At 44.1% G+C, this 25,391-nt stretch overlaps 1 protein-coding gene across 1 annotated transcript in view; it reads left to right on the top strand.

Annotated features, from left to right (window-relative positions):
* Window positions 1-25,391, top strand: part of MOCOS (molybdenum cofactor sulfurase) — a 56,045-nt gene that overhangs the window by 16,481 nt on the left and 14,173 nt on the right. Inside the window, exons 7-14 of the mRNA XM_044244390.1 lie at window positions 649-725; window positions 1,354-1,553; window positions 6,421-6,537; window positions 7,447-7,905; window positions 14,795-14,957; window positions 20,396-20,471; window positions 21,616-21,737; window positions 24,888-24,993. Of these exons, the coding sequence (XP_044100325.1) occupies window positions 649-725; window positions 1,354-1,553; window positions 6,421-6,537; window positions 7,447-7,905; window positions 14,795-14,957; window positions 20,396-20,471; window positions 21,616-21,737; window positions 24,888-24,993 (1,320 nt within the window). The remainder of the gene's footprint in view (window positions 1-648; window positions 726-1,353; window positions 1,554-6,420; window positions 6,538-7,446; window positions 7,906-14,794; window positions 14,958-20,395; window positions 20,472-21,615; window positions 21,738-24,887; window positions 24,994-25,391) is intronic.

Here is a 25,391-nt window from a genome sequence, read left to right as displayed (position 1 = left end):
CCTACCACACTCCACCTTGCCAGCCAATTCCCAGCTCCTGCACACCTGCTCCCGACTACTCTGATGTTCTTACCATGCAGGAAGTGTGCCTGTCTCTGCCTGCTTGGTGTCTTTACTGCAACCTCTCCCTGGGACGCCATTTCCCTCTGAAGCTGTGAGCTCAGCTGTTTCAAAAATGATACTTGGGTTCCATAGCATTTCGAATGATACTGTTTCCAGGATGATATGTGGTTCCATAGAGTTTGGGATCATTGACATGTAGTATTTGGATCACGCTTAACTGATGCCTTGTCAGTGATATTCTCCTGGGTCAAGGGCAGCATTTCAAGAGTCGAAGCACTTGAGGTTTTGTCCAAGTATTCATGGGGGCAGGATAACATTTCTCAAGGTGGTGACTGTCTTTTTAGCTCCTTTTATTACCAAGGCCATTCTCTCCCAAGAAAGCTGCCAAGAGAGTTGGCCCCATGGGTCTCAGTGTGCAAAGCCCTCTGTCCTGACAGGGAGAGCGAGCAGTGGTTTATAAGGCAACAAAGAGAAGGTATTCAGAGATTATGGCTAAGCTTAAAATCAGAACCTTGTTACACACCGCAAAATGCTCATGGAGATGTTGGTCACAGCTTGACCTTGTTTCCCTCAACACTGTTACAGGTTTGAAGATGGCACTATCTCGTTCCTTGACGTGATAGCACTAAAACATGGATTTGATGCCCTCGAGCGCCTCACAGGTCAGTGGAGCCTTTCATTTGCTCCTGAAATGGGAGAGAAAAGAAAGGGTCTGTGCGAGTGGCTGGCCCTTGGCAGTTGAAAAGTTGAAGCTCATTCTCAAGAACTTCGGAATGACTTCTGAGGCTAGAGCAAGAGACCAAGCTGCCTTTCTTTTTTTTTTTTTTTTTTCCATCTGTAACCCAAGCGTCTAAATTAAAAAAAGAAAAAAGAAGGATGACAAGAATTCTTGTGGAAGTTTCCACAGAACAGCAACAGTTAGGTGTTGGGCAGGGCCCCAGATCTACACATTAATCAATATGTCCAGTCCCACACACTGGGACGATTTACAATCGTTAATCTGAGCTCCTGCTTGGTAGTTAGAATGACCTTGTTTTTCTTAAAATTGAGTGAGTGAGGGGCGCCTGGGTGGCTCAGTCAGTTAAGCATCTGTCTTTGGCTCAGGTCATGATCCTGGGGTCACAGGATCGAGTCCTGCATGGGGCTCCACACTCAGAAGGGAGTCTGCTTCTCCCTCTCCCTCTGCTTGTGTGCTCTCTCTCTTTCAAATAAATAATTAATAAAAAAATTAATAAAATGAGTGAATTACGCATGAAGTTTATGTTTCTAATGTTTCTCAATCATTTTTAGGTGGGATGGAGAATATAAAGCAGCACACCTTTACCCTGACTCAGTACACCTACACGGCCCTGTCTGCTCTCCGGTACCCCAGTGGAGCCCCCGTGGTGCGGATTTACAGCGACTCTGAATTCAGCAGCCCGGAGGTGCAGGGTCCAGTCATCAATTTTAATGTGCTCGACCCCTGTGGGAATATCATCGGTTATTCCCAGGTGGGTCTCCTCGTCCCCTCCCACCGTTGTTCACAGCAGGAGCACTGTCCTCTGGCGCTCTGCCGCCTTCTGGAGCCCTGCAGGTGCAGTGAGGGTCCCTGGGTGCTTGTGGCAGCTGTGTGAAGGGCAGCCCGGCCGTGGGTGGAGAGGTTATGGCCCTTCCTTAGAGGCTCCGTATGCTCGTTTCCACGCCGTTCTAATAGGCATGGCTGTTTAGTTTACCAACCCTCCTTTTTTAGCCAGAAATTGTCAACTTCAAGTGCGAGGAAAGAGGGGCAGAGTCTTTGATTGCAGTGGAGGGGGACAGCCGACAGCTTGCCAGCAACAGAATATGCCCTGAAAGAGTATAGGCAGAAGAGCAGTGTAGACAGAATGGTACTTCTGAGGCCATTTCATGTCCACTCAGCACGGTGGCTCCAGTGCCACTTCAGACCGGATCACAGCATCACGCAAAACGGGGGCCTGTTTCCACCATGTATTTGCATGTGGCTCGGAATTCAGAAGTTCTTCTTCACAACAAGTAGAAACAACGTCCTCACAAAAGCCCTATTTGTGCCGCAGTTCCTGCATATTATGTGTTCAAAGGATTTAGTAGTTTGGTTATAAAGTAGTTTGTGGAAGTGTACTCTCTGTATCTATTTCCCCATGAAAACAGGACAAATAGTGGAGGTTGGGAAGTGCTTGGGTCCTTGCCATAGCTGGGTAGGTTGGTCAGTGCTCAGTCCATTAAATGTCCAGAGTCGCATCAAGCACTCACATATGGTAGTAGATGGTCCCCAGGTGAGGTGTCACAGCCTGGCAGGGCTGGGGAGCCTGAGGCCCTTTCCAGAGCAGCTCTGTGAGGAGCAGGTTCAGTGGTCAGATAAGTTTGGAAGAAGGTGTTCATCTTGGGTAGGTTTACTGCACAGACCCCCACTCAGTAAGGCCCCCACTGGCAGCCCCATGCGATTCGTAAATGCTTTTGGAGGATGGTGGGAAATGCATCTGGAGGAAATGTTTTGCTTTCTTAAAATACATTATTCTGGGTGATTGGCAACCTAAGTCTCATTCTTGCATCTTGAAGAAGCTTGTGCTTGCTGCACGGTATGAAGGAGGACAGACAGGTGACCATGAACGATGCTGGGGCAGGCAGAGCAGGGAGGGAATGTTGCATTTGGCCAGAGAAGCCTCAAAGAGGAGAAAAGCCCTGGGTTGGGCGCAGGGGGAGACAGCTGTGTAGGTGTCCCACTGATTTCACCAGGATTCCTATTCCCTGAGGTGGACCCGGGACGAGTTTCTCCCTCTGGGGGTTTGTAGAGGCAGCGTGTCCCACGAGTGACCAGTGGATTCTACGGCGGAGGCTTGGCCAACTGTGCTGCTGGCTCGGGAAGGTCCAGCCTGGTTTCCGAAGGCTCCTTCTCCATGTGGGAATCCCAGAGGGATTTGATGGCTTTCAGAAAGGTCAGATGGTTTCATGGCTGGGTTGGGCTCTCTTTTCCGGAGATTTCAAAAGAATCTGTGATTCTTTTCAGAGAATTCAGCTTTCCGGAAGAAGCTTTGGGGTTCTTGTTTTTGATACCCAGGCCTCCTAATTCCATTCTCCTTTGTGTGGAAGTCACTCTACTCAGTGGTTAAGAATGTGGGTTCCGATTCTGACTGCCTTTGGTTGGCTCTGTGAGGGTGGGCGAGTTAGTGTCAACTCTCCAGGTGTCCATGAAGCGGGGCTAACAAGGGGCCCTGCGGATAGTGCTGCTCTGAGGACTAAATGAGATCCGCTGTAGAATGCCTGAGCACGGGGCCCAGTAGGAAGCAAGGGCTCAGTAAGCACTGAGTGTGAGGGCACCTGCGGCGGGGCGGGGTGGGGTGGGGGAGCTCCCATGCTGCACTGTGGTGGGCGGCTCTCTCGCCCTCCCTGGATGCCCTGCTCATCCTGGTGCTGAAACCACACCTTCCACCTGGCCGGGATCCCGCAGGGCTCAAGGTGAGAGGTACCACCTCATGATGGGAGGTGAGGAGGAAAGGTTAAGTGTGGCCCAAACAGCTTCTTCTAGGTGGGGGTTTCCTCTCTTCTTGAAACTTGGTGGGTTTGTGACGTGCTCATAACCAGGAGAAGGCCACAGAAGGGGATGCTGTGTGGCAGAAAAGGCCGTGCCACATCAGCATTATTCCTTGGGATGTCCACTTTTGGGCCCCAGGTTACCATGCAAGAAGGTCCACCCTGAGGCTGCCGTGCTCTGAGGAAGCCGGCCATGTGGAGAGGCCAAGCACAGGCCCTCTGGTGGCAGTCCTGTTGTGAGCCCTCCTGGCTGGGACGCTAGACACACACCCGACGCATTAAGTGAGTCTCCAGATGACTCCAACTCCCAGACAGCACATCACTCCCAGCCTTGGCGTCTTCCCAGCTGACACTCGGGAAATCATGGAAAAGAGTCAGGCATCTCCTCCGCTCTTTCCAAATTTCTGACCTACTATAGCTGTGAGCACAAAAAAATGGTTATGATTTTGTTCCACCAAGTTTGGTGGCCTGCTTAGCAGCAGTGGTAACCGAGACTGTAAATGTGGGGTATGGGGGTTGGGGGGTGAGCACAGGAGATTTCCAATTCCAGTTGGCAGGGGTTGGGGTGTGGTGGGGAGGGAGCGTCCCTAGCAGCTGCCCTTTGAATGGAGGCCACCGGACTCTGGAGATGGAGTTGGCCTGACCCCGTGGTGTGGCCTGGTCTCCGCACAGAGAGCCAGGGAACGCCTGAATTTCATTAGCAGGTCCCCACGTCACTCAGCTGTTTGCCCAAGGTAAAGGAGCAGAGTTGTTTTTCTGAGGCCCCTCAATTCAACCAGAGAATGGCTTCTTCTCACTCTGACAGTCCAGGGGCGGGAGCTCAGGTGAAGACAGCCATGGTCTCACCAGTGTGGGAGGTCCCATTGCTGTGCACAGCCCGGTAGGAGTACGAGCCGGCGTGTGGTGAGCTGTGTCTGCGGAGGGGGCCTATGTCTCCTGGCTGCCTCTAGCCACCCTGCACTGTGGATTCCCAGGGACAGAAGCTTCAAACTTTTGCCCAGCTGGGCAAGATGTATTTGTTTTCCTGAATGCAGTTAAGCGACTGCCCTGAGTTTAGCCAGAGTCATCTGGGCTGAGGACCCTCAAGGGGCTCCCAGACACGTGGTAGAATGGAACCCTTGACCCACAGCCGGGCAAATATCCTCCATGTGAGCCCTTCCTTTGAGCCCTGAGTGAATACAGATCGCTTCCCAGAGCCTTCAGGAGACAGGAAAGAGCCTTGAGACTTCTGGATTGAACCGCAGTTCTGTGATTCAACCCAAAGTAAGGGACCTTACGGAAAGCAAATGGGTAAGACACAGTGTCAACACAGTCATGTTTGTAGCCCAGGCTGTGAACCCAGACAGGGCAGCTCTGAGTGGTAGCTCTGTAGGGACTGCTCTGTGGTCAGCCTTGGGGCAGAAGATACCAAGGAGCCATCCCGCATCCCGGCTGCTCAGATTATTCTTGTGGATCTCTTGGAACATGTGGGCTCTTTGAAACAAACAAACCAACAAACAAACCAACTAGTTTATTTTTTTTTAATTGAGATAATGTTGACATATAATATTGTATTAATTTCAGGTGTACAACATAATTATTTGATATATATATATATATATATATATATATAGAATCCGAAATGATTACTGCTGTTTATGTTCCCTTAACAACTATCACCACACATAGCTCATTTTTTTCATGTGATAACAAATTTTAAGATTTACTCTCTTAGCAACTTTCAAATACATGTAACACAGCATCAATAACTAGAGTTACCATGCTCTAAATTACATCCCTGAGACTTATTTATCTTATAACTAGAAGTTTGTACCTTTTGACCACCTTTACCCATTTTGCCCTCCATCGCTGACAGCCACCAGTCTGTTCTCTGTATCTGGGAGTTTGATTTTTTTTTTTTGGATCCACATATAAATGATATGATACAATATTTATCTTTCTGTGTCTAGCTTACTTCACTTAGAATCATGTCCTTGAGGTCCATCCATGTTGTCACAAATGACAGGATTTCCTTGTGGTTTTTTTTTATGACTGAAATACATACACACACACACACACAAACACACACACACAAAGTTTCTTTATCCATTCATCCTTTGATAGATACTTACATTGTTTCCATGTCTTGGCTGCTCTAAGTAACGCTGTGGTGAAGTGGGGGGAGCATATCATTTCAGGATAGTATTTTCACTTTCTTCAGATTAATACTCAGAATTGGGATTGCTGGATCACATGCTAGTTCTATTTTTAATTTTTTGAGGACCTTTCATAATATTCTCCATAGTGGCTGCAACAATGTACATTCCCACCGAGAGTGCACAAGGGCTCCCTTTCTCTACAGTGTATACAAAACTTGTTATTTCTTGTTTTCTCAATAATAGCCATTATAATAAGTGTAAGGTGGTATCTCATTGATTTGATTTGCATTTCCCTGATGAGGAGTGGTGTTGAACGTCTTTTCATGTACCTCTTGGCCATTTGTATGTCTGCTTTGGAAAAATGTCTATTCAAATCTTCTGTCCACTTTTAATAGTGTTGTTTGTTGAAATGTGAGCTCCTAACTTGGAATTTGGCCTGAATTTGACATTCTCAGTTTTCTCGGGCATACATTATAATCCGTCTGGATAAACTTTAGTTATAAGTGACATTTTGTCAAATGTGTTTAGTAAATCCATGATAGATCAGGGCACTTGGGAGCGAAATTCCAAGCTCAGATTTTCACTTTATTGTTGGGAAAGCGAGGTCCACATTTTGATCTGAAACTCTGTCCCAGGCCATCCGAGTAAAACTGGACATCCTTAACACTGGTCTCATGTCGTATTGAACCCGCAGGTGGATAAAATGGCCAGTCTTTACAACATCCACCTGCGAACTGGCTGCTTCTGCAACACTGGAGCCTGCCAGAGGCACCTGGGGATAAGCGACGAGATGGTCAAGAAGCATCTTCAGGTTGGTAATGCTGGTCATCTCCAATGGTGGCCTCTCCAACCATCCTGGAGGCTGGTCTCGTGTCTGGGGTCAGAGATCCCAACAAACCATGAACTGGATTTTACTTAAAAAGAGAGAGGAAGACCCGGCACAGAAACAAACACAGTTTTAGTTAGAATATTTGATCCTACAGAGCATTGTGACCCCAACTCTTTGGGTGACTGACCTGGGTTCAGCACTGGGGCAGGTGGTTGGCCTGAGTAGCGACCAATCCTGGGCAGCCCCGCTTGGAGAGTTTCGGGGACTTCTTGCCTTCCTTTCCCCTCCTCCCAGCAGGAGCACCCAGCGTGCTTTTGGCTTTTGTAGTGGCCTAGGCTGGCCATTTATATATCTTTTTTTGAAAAATGTCTATTCAAATCTCCTGTCCATTTTTAATAGTATTCTTTGTTGAAATGTGAGCATCTTCACGTTTCTCAAAACAAGAACATCGCTGTCTTGCTTTCTTGTCAAAGAAGGGTTGCAGCCCTCCCTTTGGTTCTGAGAGAGGCTTGAGGGAGTGACCAGCAGGTGTTTCTCCTGCGTCAGCTCTGGGGAGACCAAGAAGCTGACCCATCCTGCTTCCTGAACTTTGGTTTGTCTTGCTGGGTCCGTGGGTTGTCATGATGTGTGGCTCTGGATAAATGCCTTCCATGCAGTATTTCTTTTAAACTTTTTAAACAATCCATTGAGATTGGTATTGACCTCAGTTTGCACCTGAGCAAAGCGAGATTCACAAGGGAGTCCTCGTGCTTAGCGGAGCAGGGCTCAGACACACAGCATGTGTTACTCTTACTGTTTCTTCTCCTGGGTTAAGTTTCTTCTCCAAAATGATTTCAGATTTATCCATGTGGAATGAGTCACCCTAGCTGACTTATTTTCCTTTTATCCTAGGCCGGTCATGTCTGTGGAGACGATGTGGACATCATAGACGGGCAGCCTACAGGGTCTGTGAGGATTTCCTTTGGGTACATGTCTACACTTGAGGATGCCCAGGCCTTTCTCAGGTTCATCATAGCAATGCAACTGCATCAGTCTGATGGCCAGCCTTTCCCTCAGACCACCCCTGGGGAGGCTGGAGCTGTGTCAGAGAGCGAGGCTCTGGATGCCAGGCTGATCACTGTGGACACATGTAGTCCCTCACCTCAGGAAGATGTCTGCACAGCCTCCAGGGTTGGCGACGACTCACCTAGCACTGTGGATGCAGGGGGTTTGTACCCACATCCGCCAACAACCACCGGAACCCAGGAGACCCCTCCAGAGAAAGCAGCAGGAGCCCTGCATGGGGGCCTTGGGCCACATGTCATCACCAATCTTTACCTCTACCCAATCAAATCCTGTGCTGCATTTGAGGTAAGGGTTTTCATGGCAGCCCAGTGACCACTTTTTGTTGTTATTGTTGTTTACTTTATACTATTTTTTTTTTTGATTAAGTGAAGAAAAAGGTACAGGAAGTAAAGCAAGTCATGCAGAAAATCAAAATAATATTCAGAGTGCTGTGACATGGGAGGGGTCATTCTCATTCCACCCTTCTTGGTTGGGGGTGACTTCTGAACTTTTAGAGGTACGCCAGAGACGATCCTGTTTCTGAATGGCGAACACCTAGTTACTCTTAATAATTATGGATATAATTGTCAGTGAATGGGTGTGCTGGTTCCTTGCTTAAGTATTTTACATGCTTTGTCTTGTTCTCTCTTTAAAACAAGATGAGGTGCATGGTAATATCATCCCCATTTTATAGATATGGAGCCTGAGAGCTATTGAGGTTAAACAGTTTGTCCAGTCATCAATGATAGAGGAAAGATTTGAATCCAGGTCTGCTGACTCCTTGGGTCAATGTTTTTATGTGACTTGTTCTGCTGAGCCCTCCCTGTCCGTATGAACTATGTCCATATGAACTATGTCCGTATGGACTATGGTACGGCGTGGTGGTTCCATGAGCTGAGCGGTTGGGTTGCCCACCTTGGCTGGCCAGCCAGCCCTGACAGCCCCGTGGTGGCCAAAGTGTGGCTATCTTCCTATGGCCTGTGTGTATCCCAAGTCCCAGGTAAAGGTCCCAGACTCCTGAGCCTCTGGAATTACAGGCTCTTTGGTTCCTGATCGGACATACCATGGTTAGGGCTGTTTGTGGCCTGCTTTTCATGGTTGTCCCATGGGAACCTGTCCTCCAGGCTGAAGCCATAAGAAGCAAGTTCTCTTTCACTTCCTAATGGAGGAGGGTGAGGAGTCCATATTTCCCATGTGTGTCAGACTTGGATTTTCACAGACTGCTCATGTTCCATAGGATAGTCACACAGCACAGATACCTGGGTAGGAAGTAGTGTCCCATTTTACAGACAAGGACACTGAGACTCAGTAAGATTTGCTAAAGCTCTTCTGTCCATTTGCTCATTCAAAAACTGCACACTAAGGACCCGCTAGCTGCCAGGCCTGGGGCCAGCACCTGGTATACATTGATGAGCAAAATGGAACAGGTTCCTTCCCTCAGAGAGTGCAGTATCTCAGAAGAGACAGACACAAGACCAAGCACCACCCGAGTGAATAGAATCATACTGGTGATAAGAGACCGTGAAGGCATGAAGGGGGTGCACCAGATACAGCTCTGGCGGACGGGTGTCTTAGTCCCTTCAGGCTGCTATAGCAAAGTGCCATCAACTGTGTGGCTTATAAACAACAGAAATTTATCTCTCATGGTTCTGGAGGCTGCAAGTCCAACATCAAGGTGCTGGCAGATTTGATGTCCTGCAAGGGCTCACTTCCTGGTTCACAGACGGCGTCTTCTTCTTCTTCTTCTTTTTAAAAAATATTTTATTTATGTATTTGACAGAGAGAGAGAGAGAGAGAGAGAGAGTTCACAAGTAGGCAGAGAGGCAGGCAGAGAGAGGAGGGCAAAGCAGGCTCCCTGCTGAGCAGAAAGCCCAATATGGGACTCCAACCCAGGACCCCGAGATCATGACCTGAGTCGAAGGCAGAGGCTTAACCCTCTGAGCCACCCAGGTGCCCCCAAACAACGTTTTCTCACTGTGTCCTCACATGGCAAAGGGCCGAGGGAGCTCTCCAGGGCTGCTTTTATAAGATCTTTCATCACATTCAAGACAGTTCCACTCTCATGACCTAGTCACCTGCAAACGGACTCCTAACCTTCAATGTGAGGGTATTATCTGAGGTTTCTTTAGGCTTTCTGCCTTTGGGGCAGGAATTCCTTAAGAGTGATACTATGCTTTCTCAGTGCATCTCAGAAGGAGACACACTCTGTTCATTTGTGTCAATGCTGGTCAAATTAACTTCATCATTTGCTTAAGATGGGGTCTGCCAGGTTTCTCTACTGTAAAATTCATTAATAAGTAATTAATCAGTATTTTGTGGGGAGATACTTGAGGATATGTAAATATCCTGATCCCTATCAGATTTTATTCACCAGATTTAGCATCTATTGATGACTTTTGCCTAAATCAGTGATTGGTATGATGATTACAAAATGGTAATTTAAGAAATTCTATCATTCTATTTTTTTTTCTCTCTTTTTTTTTCCAATTTATTTATTTTCAGAAAAACAGTATTCATTATTTTTTTACCACACCCAGTGCTCCATGCAAGCTGTGCCCTCTATAATACCCACCACCTGGTACCCCAACCTCCCACCCCCCCGCCACTTCAAACCCCTCAGATTGTTTTTCAGAGTCCATAGTCTCTCATGGTTCATCTCCCCTTCCAATTTACCCAAAAGCACATACCCTCCCCAATGTCCATAACCCTACCCCCCTTCTCCCAACCCCCCTCCCTCATTCTATTTTTATTTATTAGCTGGTATTCTATTGTAGGATAGAACTTTCCTTCTTCCATTTTTATTTAGTCATTAATTATTCTTTCTTTTTGTATCTGCATGGACCCATGGATTCTGATTTTCCTCAAAAGTTTACAACCCATCATCATCAGTATTTATTTTGATGCCTAAACTGCCGCAGACTTGGCCATGGGGAGCTCCGTCAGGTCAGCTCCTGTGTCCTTTCGATATGTCCCTATTATTCCTTGAACATTTCCTTATTCTCTGGTGCAATAATGTGTTCTAGGCTCATTCTGTATGTCCCCTGCCTGAGAAATGAACGGGTCATTTCATCAAAGGCACTTCACATTTTGCATCAGAGAATGATATTGAGAAACTGATACTTGGTCGCCACGTCTGATCCTTGTTCTTTCTCCTATGCCCTCTGCACATACAGAGCTTAGAAATGTTTGCTGCTGTGACAGATTAGCATAAACTTTTAACAGGACTCATCTGATTAGATTGGGCCCACTTGGGTCATTCCGGAAGCTCTCTCCAATGTAAGGTCCTCAACTTTAATTGCGCCTACAAGTCCCTTTGGCCTAATCCCAGAGATTAGGATGTGGACATGTTTAGGATGACCATTATTCTGTCCACCACTATATATGTATGTGTTAAGACTTTTGGGATACTCATCATACATGTGTGCATACACACATCTGTATTTCTTTCTTTCTTTTTTTTTTTTTAAAGAGTTTTATTTATTTAGGGCACTTAAGTGGCTCAGTTGGTTAAACCACTGCCTTCGGCTTGGTCTTGATCCCAACTCCTGGTATCAATTCCCACATTGGGCTCCCAGCTCCACGGGGAGTCTGCTTCTCTCTCTGACCTTTTCCCTTCTCATGCTCTCTCTCTCTCTCAAATAAATAAATAAAATCTTTGAAAAAAAAAGATTTTTATTTATTTATTTGACACAGAGAGAGAGAGCACAAGTAGAGGGAGCAGCAGGGAGAGGGAAAGGGAGAAGCAGACTCCCCACTGAGCAGGGCGCCCAATGCGGGACTTGATCCCAGGACCCTAGGATCATGACCTGAACTGAAGACAGCCGCTTAACTGACTGAGCCACCCAGGCGTCTTGTCACACATCTGTCTGTATCAATCAATCAATCTATCTATCTATCATCTATTGATCTATCATTTCTCTCTGTCAGCTAGCCATGCTCCCGATTTCCCACGAACACCTCCACCTTCAATCCGATTCCACATGCGGGGGTTTGGTTACAGAAGGAGGAGTGAGCACATGAGTACCCCCGCTCCCGCAGCTGAAGGCTCGGCCCCACACATATCAGTTCCCGCCTCCCTCAGGAAGAAGAAATGAGGAAAGGGGAAGCCAGCACATTAAATTTTTAGAGGACAAAGTGAAAGATAGAAAATTATAGACCTATTTCAACCAGTAGGTGAAGAACAGTGAAGAGTCTGAGGTTTGCCCTCCTTTTACGCTAACCAACTAGCCTGCCCCAGTATTCTCGATGCTGACAAAAATCACGAGACTCCTGGGTCCGAGACAAAGGACTTTATTACTTACAGAACAACAGGCAGCATGAGCTTCATATTTGTGTTGCTTCCCTGTGCCCCGCCCATCCCAAGAGGAGTTACAGAGGGGCCCAGGTGGATGGTGTGCCCTTGGCTCAGCAGCCCCTCCCCCAGGGAACCGTACTCATCATGGGCTGTGAGCAGACATGCCTAGCTGTTGCTCGGGAGGAAGACGTCATACTACTGCACTGTGAGCACACCTGCTCTCCTGCCCGAGGCTTGTACTCACTGTATTTACTTGTATTTACACAAACATACTCAGAAAGGGAGTCTGGAACATAGGGCAGTTAGTGCTTCTGCTCCTTACAACAGACATGCGGAAACAAGAGACATGAAGATTGTCTCCCAGTAATACATTGTCTTCTAAAAAGTTACTTGTAATTCAAAACACGTTTTCCTATAGAAAGAAGGATGGTGGTTTCTGGGTTTTCCTATAGAAATAATAATGATTAACAATAAACAAACAAACAAACAAATAAGAAATAATGATGGTGGTTTCCGGGCTTACCCAAAAAGGCTTATATAGACCATTATAGTGCAGAGATTGAGTGTTGGACCAACAGAAGCAGCTATAGTCTGTAGGAGACTATTTGATAACATGAGAAAAATTAAAGAGAGAGGTAAAAGGATTAACACCTATGGATCATATGATATATTTTAGTTGCTTTACATTTTATATTTCATTTTAGCTTTGAGCCAATACTATGAGAAAATCCTACATGTGACAAAGCCAAGACTCGGGAAGGTTAGGAAGTTTGTTCAAAGCTACTAACAGTTGAGGTGGGATTTAACCCAGGTCTGTCAGTCTGCAGAGTACCCCCACCTCTCAACACACATTTCCACTGCCTGCATACAAGGCTCACCCCACTTAAGGTGAAACATACCCTGACATTCATCCTCCTTGAGTTCTGTGCCCTCCCCCTGCTCCCTGCAGCTCCTCTTCTTCTTGTTCCATGGTGCCCCAGTCTTCCTTGAATTCTCTCACTGGAAGACCCACCCCAAAATGCTCCTTGATTAAAAATTGCATCCCTTTCTTCATTACCTGCTGTTGAAGTTTTCATATTCTTTTGGGTAGCTGAATTGAGTGCTCAGAGGAAAACAGTTGGATGAAATTGTTTCGCAGGTCAAGAATGATTGTCTCTTCATTGGGTGATGGACATTGGGGAGGGTATGTGCTATGGTGAGTGCTGTGAAGTGTGTAAGCCTGATGATTCACAGACCCCTGGGGCAAATAATACATAATATGCTAATTAAAAAAATAATGATTGTCTCTTAACTACTTCAAAAGCATGTTTTTCACCTTTGCCTGTTCTTTTCTTCACTGGAAACCTGGTTCCAGAAGAGCCCTCTCTGATGGGGCTACTGGCCATGCGCTGTGGCATGTAGCGCTGTTAGCAACTAAGCTGTGGACAAAACTCCTGTGAAGACCTGGCCGTACTTCACTGAAATGTCATTAGCTTTTCCCTAATGCCCTTTTTCTGTTGCAGGATCTCATCCCAGATGTCGTATTATATTTAGTGGTCATGTCTCCTTAAGCTTCTGTGGGCTGTACCGGTTTCTCAGACTTTCCTTGTTCTTGATGACCTTGACAGTTTTGAGGAGTACTGGTCAGGTATTTTTTAGCATGTCCCTCAATTTGGGTTTGTCTGATGTCTTTCTCATGATTAGACTTGGCCTACAGGTTTTTCTGGGGAGGAGAACCACAGAGGCAAAGTGCTAATCTCATTGTATCAAATATCACATATCATATCATATCATAGTACATACTATCAACATGACTTATCACTGTTGATACTAATTAACCCTGATCATCTGGTTGAGAGAGTATTTACCAGGTTTGTTCACTCTAAAGTTTCTGCTCCATCTCCTTTCCATACTGAAGTCTTTGGAAGCAAGTCAGTCAGTGTTGCCTATGTGTAAGGGGTAGGGAGTTTACCCTCCTCCTCTTTGAGGAGGGCAGCGTCTATATCAATTATTTGAGGTTCTTCCATATGGGAGATTTAACTTTTCTTACTTATATATTTGGGTATTTATTTATTATTTATTCAATCATGTATTTATTTCAGTATTGACTCCTGAATATATATTTTGTATGTTGAGCTATAATACAGTACTATATCATTATTCTTGTTTTTGCTCAAATTGTTCCAGTTCTGGCCAGCAGGCATGCTTTCAGCTGACTCCTGCATCCCTTTGACATACTCCCATCATTTTGTTTTTTTGAGTATTTCCTTACTTTTCTATGACTACCAGATGCTCCTGACCCAGCCCTAGAATCAAGCATTTCTCCAGGTTGGTTTTTTTTTTAAATTGGAGAATGGGATGGAATGCAAGAGCTATCTGGGCAGTGGGTGTAATTTATATTTTAATTTTGTAGAAATATGAAGAGTTCAGGAAAACTTATGCACTTAAAGTGGATCAGCTCAGTGACCATGCCAGAATAGTCATAGTTTGTGCGAGACATATGTCTATAGTATGAGGGTACGCCTGTACAGCATTCACCACTGTGGGAGGATAGAAAGTGAGAGTGATGGAAGTCTGTGGGGAAGGGAGATTCGAGATGGGGTGGAGTGAAGACTTACTTTCCATGCACATTCTTGTTTTCTCTGAATGCTGCTCTGTGCATGCACAGTACCCATTTAAAAGACAGGCTGAAGAAGAGAAGGGTAGGAAGTGGATCTGGAGGTTAATGGAAGGTATCCAGCTCTCACAATGTCTCCTTTGCATTGTCTTCTTTGCTTTCCTTTCCTTTCTTCCTTCATTTCCTCCTTCAAGAGTATGAGCTGAATTCCTGAAGTCCATCTGTACTTGCGTAACAACTGTGCAATAATGTGAAGACCGTTTTTGAGGAGCCCTGCCCTAAAATACACTTACTTGTTCCTTTAGGTGACCAAGTGGCCTCTAGGAAATCAAGGGCTGCTGTATGACCGGAGTTGGATGGTTGTGAACCACAATGGCGTGTGCCTGAGTCAGAAGCAGGAGCCCCGGCTCTGCCTGATCCAGCCCTTCATTGACCTGCAGCAAAAGGTCATGGTCATCAAAGCCAAAGGTGTGAAAACTGGGTTCATTTCCCCGAATCGACTCTCAAGACGCTTTTTTACTCCTATGAAAGTAAAATAATAGGTTTTTCTCTATCGGATATTGAAATAATCCTGAAGGGAGTGAAATGTTGTCTAAGAAACAACACAAAGATCTTGGTCCTTGTGTTTTGAGAAATCTTTGGAGAGAGGTAAAGATATGACAGTTCACTTAGAAAATAAAGGAATATAAAATTTGAAATTAAATGTCTTTTCACCCACATTCCCTTTATTTCAGTCAGTTGTCATAATACATACTCAAGCTTTAATTCTTCCTTGTTGAGTTTTTGTTATGAACTAACATATATAAAAGTATAGATCAGCTCTTTCCAATGGAACTTTATGTGATGATGGAAATGTTCAATATCTATATTGTCCCTGTTTTTAGCCACTGATTACATGTGGCTATGGAACACATGAAATGTGGCTGGTGGGACGTGTACAGGTCAATAGTTTTTTGGTATAGTCACAAGATTGTGCAACCATCACCACAGTCAACTTTAGAACATTTTCATCACCATAAAAGAGAAACTTCATAGCCATTAGTAGTCACTCCCCATTGCCAGCCTCATCCCTGGCCCCAGGCAAACACTGATCGAATCTGTTTCTATGGATTTGCCTATTCTGGATGTTTCGTGTAAATGGAATCACACGGTATATGACTTGACTGGCTTCTTTTGCTTAGCACCATCTTTTCGAGGGTCGTCTATATTTTTGGAATAATATGCCATTGCATGGATACGCCATTTTGAAAAGCCCATTTAGTAGTTGTTGGATATTTAGGTTGTTTCCACTTTTTGGCTGTTAGAAGTCGTGCTGCTGTGAACATTTGTGTACAAGTTTTCATGTGGCCTTATGTTTTCCAGTCTCTTGGGGATGTACTAGAATTGCTGGCTCATATAGGAACTGTATGTTTAGCATTTCTGAGGTGGCTGCATCACCATTTTACATTCCCACCAGCAATACATGGTGGGTCTAATCTCTCCACGTCCTCAACACCTGTTATTTTCTGTTGTTGATTTGCAGTAGTCATTGTAGTGGGTGTGTAGTGGGTGTGTAGTGGGAACTCTGCTGCTTTGATTCAGATTTCCTTAATGACTAATGGTGTTGACTATCTTTTCTTGTGTTTATGACTAATGGTGTTGATTATCTTTTCTTGTGTTTGTTGCCCATCTGTATATCTTCTTCAGAAAAATATCTATTCACATTCTTTGCTTATTTATTCTTGAATTATTGAGTTGTGAATGACTTTTCTGTATTCTCTATATAAGTCCATTTTCAGATCTATGATTTTCAAATATTTTCTCCCATTGTGTAGGTTGTCTTTTTATCCTCTTGGTGGCTTGATTTTACTTTTTTTTTTTTATTTTTTATTTATTTATTTGACAGAGAGAGATCACAAGCAGGCAGAGAGAGAGAGAGAGGAGGAAGCAGGCTCCCTGCTGAGCAGAGAGCCCGATGCGGGACTCGATCCCAGGACCCTGAGATCACGACCTGAGCCGAAGGCAGCGGCTTAACTCACTGAGCCACCCAGGCGCCCCATTGATTTTACTTTTAATCTGTCTGCCTATATCACTATGAGTTGGCTCATGCTTTTTTATCCATTTTGACAATCTCTATATTTTTATTGGTGTGTCCTGTTGCGATTTTGATTGTAAAATCATGTATTTTGTAGTCATATATTTGTAATCATATTTTGATTGCATTACCATATATTAATTTCAAAAGAATTTATATCATATAATATTGAGTCTTTTATTTATAATAGTGTCTCTCTCCATTTAAGACTTCTTTAAGTACTCAAAATTTTAATATTTTCCAGAAACTTTTACACTTGTTTTTGCTATGTAATAATTTTTTTGAAAGAATGCATTAATTTATTTTTGAGTGCGTGAAAGAGAGAGGAGAGAGAAAGAATAGGGAGAGGTAGAGATGGAATGTTAAGGAGGCTCTGCACTGGGTGTTAATGTGGGGCTCAGTTTCACAACTCTGAGACCATGATCTGAGCCTAAATCAAGAGTCAGATACTTAATAGACTGAGCCACCCAGGCATCCAGCTATGTAATAGTTTATTGGAATATTTTTAATACTATCTTTTTTCTTTTAAATATTTTAATTGGTTATTAATGCATATGGAAACACTATTGATTTTTGTATATTAATGTTTTACCTTGTACTTTTTCTGAATTTCTGTTAGTTTTATTAGTTGATCAGAATATTTCCTTACATATTCTGTATAAATAAGCATATTGTCTTCTAATAATTATAGTTTCATATCTTTCTTTCTAATTTTTATTACTCTTCTTTCTTTTTCTTATCTTATTGCATTGGCTTAGGCTGCTTGCATAATGGTAAAGCAGTGTGGGAAAGATATCCTTCTTCATTACTGATCTGAATAGAATACTTTAAAAAGTTTCAAAAATAAGAATGATGCTTACTGAGGTTTTTGATAGATTGGTTTTACCAGGCTGAAATAGTTCTTTTCTTATTTAGCCAAATGATGACTAACAGTCAATTCTTTTTGAATGCTTTTTCTGCATCTCTTGGTTATCCTTTTTTTTTCCTATAGCCTATTAGTGTGATGCCTTACTTTAGTAGATTGTCTAGTACTAAATTATCCTTGGACCATTGTAGGGGAAACACTACTTGGCAATGACTTTTTGAAACATTGATGGATTTGGTTTATTAATATTTTTAGTATTTTTGTACCTATTTATTGGTGAGATTGATACATCACCTTCTTTTATTGTACTTTTCTTATTTAAGTTCAGGTATTCAGGATATTAACATCCAAAAAGCATTGAGTGGATTGCTTCTCTTTCTTTCTATTGTCTGAAGCATAAAGATATATATAATGATTATATAGGGTTTATTCCAGAATATAAAGAGTGGGAAAGAGAAAGAAAACAAATACCAATATTTTCCACTTCAGATTAGCAGCACTTTGTGAAGTGGTGTGATGTCCCCTCCCATCAGGGATCAGATATTCTGCTCACTTGCAGGGCACTCCCACACTGTGAGAGGACTAAGGGCATCCTTCGGCAATGCGTGACAACACAAATTGAATAACAAACACTAAAGCAAGACATTATAACGGTTTCATGCATGTGATCTGTCATTCCCAAAGATTTTAGGCATATTGAGCCCAGAGATCAGGCTCTCCAGTTTCTCTGTATCTCTGAGTTGAACACAGAGCTTAGTATATACGTAATGAATTTATTTCCCAAGAACTTTGTTGGGGGCCCTTGAATTCAATTCATGCATGGATCCCAGATTTTGTTGCCTTAACCAGAGGCCTATAATGACCTTTAGAAGGCAATTGAGCACCAAAGACTCTGAGTGATTTATTTAGAGCCTTGTGTAAGGATAGAAAGAGGCTGAGTACAGGCCCCCCACTGGCTGCCCAGGGAGTGTCCTTGTCCACATGCTGTCCTCCCTGCTCTGGTTACTTCCTTATAACCAGTGTTCCAAGCTCCCTTGACTGCTCTCCCCTGTGGATGCATACCTGGCATTGTGATGTTCTTCCATGCACACACTTTTGACACGGCAGCGTCTGTAATTACTCAGCACAGCTTAGTCCTTCTCCAAACTTCAGGAACATTCTGGATTAGTCCTTCCTCTGGCTTTCCTCACACAGGGACAAGAGTATGTAACTGGCTGTGCAAGTGCAAGTTGTGGAGGAGCAGGGGACATAGTTCATGGAATAATTAATACTCAAATTGTTGTGTCTCTGTCTTTGTCATGGTGAAAGCCCCATTGTGATGGTCAGGGCCTGAGGATCAGACATGATCCAAAGCTTGGGATATGCCCATTTGTTGTGCTCTTTGTGATGGAGAAGGACTGGGATGGGCAGGGATGAAGGCATGCATGACATGTGCTTGCCTGAGGGATAGATTGGGTCATGCTGGTGAGCAGTATGACCGGCAGTAGTGCAGAGAGGCCTGGAGGGCACAGGTGGGTCACACAGGAGGAGCTTCTGCTTCTAGTGTCCACAGAGTGGGGACCGCCACACATTCTACTCAGGTGTCTTGGCTTCATGCCTTTTCCTGGACTCTAAGGACTCATGGGGGACAAGGACTGCAGAGTAACAGAGGACCTCAGCAGTTCCAGCCTTTACCAAAGGTCTTTCCCTCCTTCATGGCACTGGATCAGTTTCCTCTTGTTTCATCCATGTATTTCAGTGTGATTTTATTTAAAGAATAAATGGCACTTTTGCTGGGTAATGGGTCTGAAAGATCCTGGAGCCGCACCCAAGAATCAAACAGCACGCCTCCACTGGATGCAAATTGCAAGAGGTTTATTGGTCACACAGGCGCCTGCGGACGCATCAGCCTTTGTGGGCTGAGCGCACCAGGCTAAGTTAGGAAGCAGATTATATAGGGCAAGGTTGGGGTGGCGGGAAGCGAGTTTACAGAAGCAGATGCTTGGTTACAGGGATCTGATTGGTTAACCTAAATCAAGCATTGTCAGGCACTGTAACGGTTTGTTCTGGTGGGAAGCGGTGGCGTGAAGTGATCCTACAGAGGCAGATATGCATGGTTACAGGAGTCTAATTGATCAATTTGATTCAGGCATGATTGGGCGTTGGGGTCAGGGTGTTCTGGCGGTTCCTTGGGACAGCACTCTGGAAAGTCCCGGTACATTTCGTTTCTCATTTGTCTCTCCTTTTGACAGACCGGGTGACCACAGACAATGTGTTGCCATCAGGCTATGGGGACAATAGGTTGCTAAAACAAACCTTACCAAGGAGGAAGGGGGTCTTTCAGGTCATGAGTGTTAACTGTTATTATTCCTGAAACTGTTACATACATATGCTTTATACTCCTCCATACTTACGCAAGTAACTATAAAAAAGCTTCCTAACCCCACTGATATGATAACAGTTTTATTCCTCTCTGTCAATCTATCTATCTATCTATCTATCTATCTATTCATCCATCTCTCTTTCCAGATAATGATGATTGATACAGGAGTCCAATTTGAGGCTGTCTCCCAGGGGCTATTGAGAATTAACACTCTATGCTGATATGTTTAGAGAATGAGCCTTCATACCTGCCTATCTCTAAAGGACTTAAGGTAGCTTAGAAAACAATGATCTTGAGATGTGGAGTCGTCCAGAGGTAGCAAAACCTTCTAAGGGATATATAGTGTTCCAGCTACTGTGGATGTGACTGACCAAGGGCAAAGTCTTTTATGAGAAGGCTATTTGCTGTACATAATGTTGGTGGTCATGATCATGCAAAAGAGAATCTCTGTGTTATAAAGAGATTTCCAAGATCTGGCCAATTATTTGATCCAACCAATTTCCAGAGTCATTACAATTCTTGTATATTTCATGATAATGGCCTTTCACTTAAATAGTTGATTCTTTTTGCCTGATAATAAATCTGTCTCTAACCTCTTTCACTAGGGATGGAGCCTATAGAGGTGCCTCTTGAGGAAAATGAACAGGCTCAGGTTTGCCAAAGCAAGGTCTGTGCGGACAGGTGAGACTCTACAGCAGGTGAAAATCTCAGGTCTGTTTGCAGGTGGCACAGAGGGGGAAAAGAGGAAAGCCCCGTAGATTGGTCCCCCGCTGCACCTGCCCATCCAGTTGGCTGCCCCTTTCCCCTCATGAACTGCATTCTGACCACACTGCCCCACTCTGTTCTTCAAACCTACCAAACATGCACCTTCCTCAGGATGCCAGCAGAGAGAAATGTAGCCATTTAGGGATACCTGCTGTTTTTTATGATGCTCATTCCTGGTTGTACATTTCATTTAGCTGCATTTGAGAGAAATGCTATTTTCTGGCTAATAAAGAGGTGGTTAGGCATCTTCTGCTCAGAACCTCTGATTGATGACAATGGACTTTGATGCAGTGTCTCAAAGCATTGGAGGGAAAGTGCAACTAGATGAGGTTTCCTTCTACACTTCCTTTTCCAGACACAGGTTGGCAGCTGTTTGATCCAGTAAAAATGAAGGATATGATAAGTTTTCCCCTTCTATCTTGTAATCCCAATGTAGGTTATTACCAAGTTTGCATTATAAATTCTGGTGATGTGTAGATTTTTAGAATAATTTTTAAAATTTTAAATTCTTTAAATTTTATTTTAAAAGTCTCTAAGATTGCAGAGTTAAAAAAAAAAGCTGGATCAATAGATGTACTTCTATTGGTAACTTGAAGGCATAGCGTTCTTTTCACAAACCAAACCCATATTCCTTGCGGTCTGGCCATGAAAGAAAATACTAGTCAGACCCATAGTAAAAATCCAGAACATATGTCTAGGTTCCAGTCCTTCTTAAAGCAAAGCACCACTCTAGAAGCTCTCAAATTCTAAGCTCTGTGGTATTCAGTGGCTATAATCAATATAAACAAGGTCTTTCAAGATGAACTTCTTAAAACTTTTTATCTGATCTGAAAGCTTTGCCCAAGCCCCAGCCCTCAGGTCTCCCCCGATGTTGGCTGTGTCCCCACAGCTTCTTGGGCATGCCGTCACTTTAGGCTTCTCTCTGGGGGGATGCATTATCATATTACATTATATTTATTACACTGTATTATATTTTGCAATCTAATGTTTTTGCTATTTAGAATATTATTTAAAGGAATACTAAGTAATATTCACTCCCCTCCTTTTTCTTCTCCCCCAGGGTAAATACTTACAACTGTGGAGAAAAAGTTTCAAGCTGGTTGTCAAGGTTTTTTGGCCGACCATGTCAATTGATCAAACAAAGTTCAGACTTTCAAAGAAGTGCAAAGAGACGGGGCAAAGGTATCACCCTTGGGGTTGGTTCTTAGGGGAGAGGCACTTGGGTTTGCCCTGGCGTACACCCAAATCAGTGCATGGAATGGATTTACATGGTGACTTGCTCATGCACAGAAAGCAGGGTATCTGCAGGTGGTCTTCAGGATGACCCCGAGGAGGGGAGGTGGGCTTCCAGCCAGGTGCTCTGCCCAACAGGCACTCTGTCTCAGTCCTCCCTGTTTAGAAGCACAGTTTCATTGTGTTAGAGAAAGACATTGGTAACTTGCTATGTCTTCAGATGGTATGCGGGGACAAGAGGACCCGGTTTCTAATCTCATGGCAGTGAGAGTTGGGCAAGCCTTGAGCCTCATGGTATCTCAGCTGGTGTAGATCCCAACACCTTCGCCTTGTAAAAGTGCTGGCAAAAGAGCTGTTGTTAGCTGAAGTGAGGCAGCAGAGAAGAAAGTATCTGAAGGTTTATGTCCAATGTGGAAAGAAGAGATCATTTTTGGGTGTCTGCTCATGCATCACTCAGGGAAGCCTTGCTTGATGGCTCTCCTTAGAACCAGAGTCCATACCTGAACCTCTTTAGTTCATTCCCTGTTTTATTTTTCTGTGTGGTACTTTTCCCATCCGAGAAGCCATGCATTTTACTCAGTTGTTCTGTTTATGAGATTGTGCTGGATTGTAAGGTCTGAGACAGGGATTTTGTATGCTTTGTTCAGTCCTGGGGCCCAGAGCAGCATCTGGCACATAGTAGTTGCTCAATAAATACTAGATGCATGGAAGGATAGGTGAGTCATCGCCATACTATCGATCTGTGTAGAGATGACCCAGCTTAGTGATTAGCTCCCAGAGAGACTGGCTTGTAATCCGAGTAGCATTTTGACAGTATGGGGACTGGTGACTGGATGGAGGACCTGCATGAGTGAAACTGTGAATCTCTGAAAACATATGGTGGAGAGAGGATTCAAGGGATGTAATCTACTTGCACTTTTAGAAGTGTTGGCAATTTTTCATGTCAAAAGTTGTTCAAAAAATTTGAGTTGTTGTGTGATGGAGAAGGGGAATAAATGTATGCTCCTCTTATTGAGGAGGGGAGCTGGTGGTATCTGGGCAGGGGTGAACTTAGAGACATGATGAAAGGGGAGAGAGAAATGGGTAGTTCTGTGAGCAGGGGCATGCAAGGAGTGGGCCTCAACAGGACCAGGGCCACCATAGAAATGAGCTGATGGAATAAACTCTGATCATTCCTAGTGCCTCCTGTCTACCTGGGGCTCAGCTTGATCCTCAGGAGGATGGCTAGAATCATGAAATGGGTTGTGGTCCTTTGAGATCTAAGTTTACAGGCAATGGCTTACTGGTAGACAGTGACACTAACATAAAGGTCATAATAAAGATCTCTTCCAAGGGCACGGGTGTGGAGGAGGCATCCTCTTCACCTGGAATGAGTTGCGGAGGGCTTCAGGGAGGAGGGAACTTGGGAGCTGCATCTTAACATGAGATAAGAGTTTTCTAGGCAGAGAGAGGCACGAAGGTTAGTCCGGAGCAGAATAATGGCAGGGCTTGGCATTTCATGGGCACAGTGAAGGGTTTAGGAGGGTTGAAAGTGGGTAGGGGTACCCTGGGGCAGAGCTGGGGAGAAGAGATGACTGTTTGACTGTAGAGTCAATGAGAACTATCTTGTGTTGGGGGCACTCAGTGAAGAACTCTGAGCTGAGGAGTTTCGTGATGCCACATGTGTTAGAAAGAGTCTTGACACCATGTGACAGCTGCATCAAGTATTCATTTAAAAAGATATGTATGAGCATACTTCTTTTAATTGGTCAGAAATTTTATTTCTTTCCTTTTCCTTCTTCAACTTGTATTTCCATTTGACTTCCTTGACATAATTTTATTTTATTGTTATATATTTCATACCTGAAAATCTTTCCTTGGGGCACCTGGGTGGCTCAGATGGTTAAGCATCTGCCTTCAGCTCAGGTCATGATCTCAGGGTCTGGGATTGAGCCCTGCATCATCTAGGTCTCTGCTCATCAGGGAGTTTGTTCCCCCATTCCCCTGCCTACTTGTGATCTCTGTCTGTCAAATAAATAAATAAAATCTTAAAAAAAAAAAAAACCAGAGTGTTCTAAGAGCTCATTTTCTTTCTGTTTCTGAGAGATTTGAGTGATGCTTTGAACATTTTTATTATTTCCAGGGCAGCATTTTTTTCCTTTGTAGAAATAGTGTCTTCTTTTTAAAAATGCAAGCTAACGGAAGCATGATTCATTTGCATTCCAAGAAAACAGGTCTTCTTTTTAAATTTATTTCAACTTTTTATTGAGGTGTAAGTGACATATAACATTATATTAGTTTCAGATGTACAACATGATGACTTGATATTTGTATATATAGAGAAATGATCACCACGATAAGTCTGGTTAACATCTATCACCGTATTTAGTTACACATTTTTTCTCATGATGAGAATTTTTAAGATTTATTCTCTTAGCAACTTTCAAATATGTCGTACAGTGTTATTAACTACAGTCACCATGGTGTACATTATATCCCCATGATGTATTTATTTTATAACTAGTAGCTTATATCTTTTGATTCCATTTACCCGTCTTGCCCACCCCTATCCCCTGCCGCTGGTAACCACCTGTCTGTTCTCTGTATCTGAGTTTGTTTTCTTTTCTTTTCTGTTTTGTATTTGTTTGTTTGTTTGTTTCAGATTCCACATACAGAGATGCATACAGCATCTCTAACTTATTTCAGTTAGCGTAATGCCTTCAAGGTCCATCCCTGTTGTCACAAATGGCAAGACTTCATTTTTTTAAAAAAAGATTTTATTTATTTATTCATTTTAGAGAGAGAGAGAGCAAGTGAGGGGCGGAGCAGAGGGGGAGGGAGAGAATTGCCAGCAGAGAGATGCCGGCCTCCATCGCACGACACTGAGACCATGACCTGAGCCAAAACCAAGAGTCGGGTGCTTAACCAACTGCATCACCCAAGCACCCCAAGATTTCATTCCTTTTTATAGCTAAGTAATATTGTGTGTGTATGTGTGTGTGTGTGTGTGTCTGTGTGTGTTGTGTCTGTGTGTGCGTGCATGTGCGGTTATCACATCTTCTTTATCCACTCATCCATCGAAGGATACTTACACTGTTTAAAATACTCTGTCACTTTTAGATCAGTCTGCTGGTGCAACAGCCACCCTTTCTCTGGTGAACGAAGCACAGTATTTGCTGATAAACAGATCTAGTGTGCTGGAGCTCCGGCAGCAGTTAAACGCCAGGTAAGGTCCTTTGCCTGGGGAACAGCAGACAGGTGTAACCCCTTGACTCTGGGAGTGAGCCTGGCACCCCGCTGGGGAGTCCTGGAGTCCCGTTGAGAGACGGGGGCCCCGGGAAATCACAAAGCCCTTTGGTCCAGTTCCCACATCTCTCCTGATGCCTTCATGGTGCTTAGTCAACCCCAATTCTTATTTTTCAATCATTCTATTTCTTCACATTTGTTGTAATTGAATTGGACTTGACCCAATTTCATTTCAGGCCCACCCTCCCACTATTCCCTGTCCCCTAGGAGCCTTGCCCTAGTTCCACAGTCATTTTGAGTGGAAAGAAGGGTGATTATGGGAGCTTTTAGAGTTGTAGCTCTAGAAGCTGTTTGCCTGTATTGTCAGACAGAACCGGC

Source organism: Neovison vison, chromosome 3 (genome assembly GCF_020171115.1).
Source record: "Neovison vison isolate M4711 chromosome 3, ASM_NN_V1, whole genome shotgun sequence".
Taxonomy (NCBI): domain Eukaryota; kingdom Metazoa; phylum Chordata; class Mammalia; order Carnivora; family Mustelidae; genus Neogale; species Neogale vison.
Note: the sequence above shows the minus strand (reverse complement) of the source record. Positions and strands in the feature narration are given on the sequence as shown.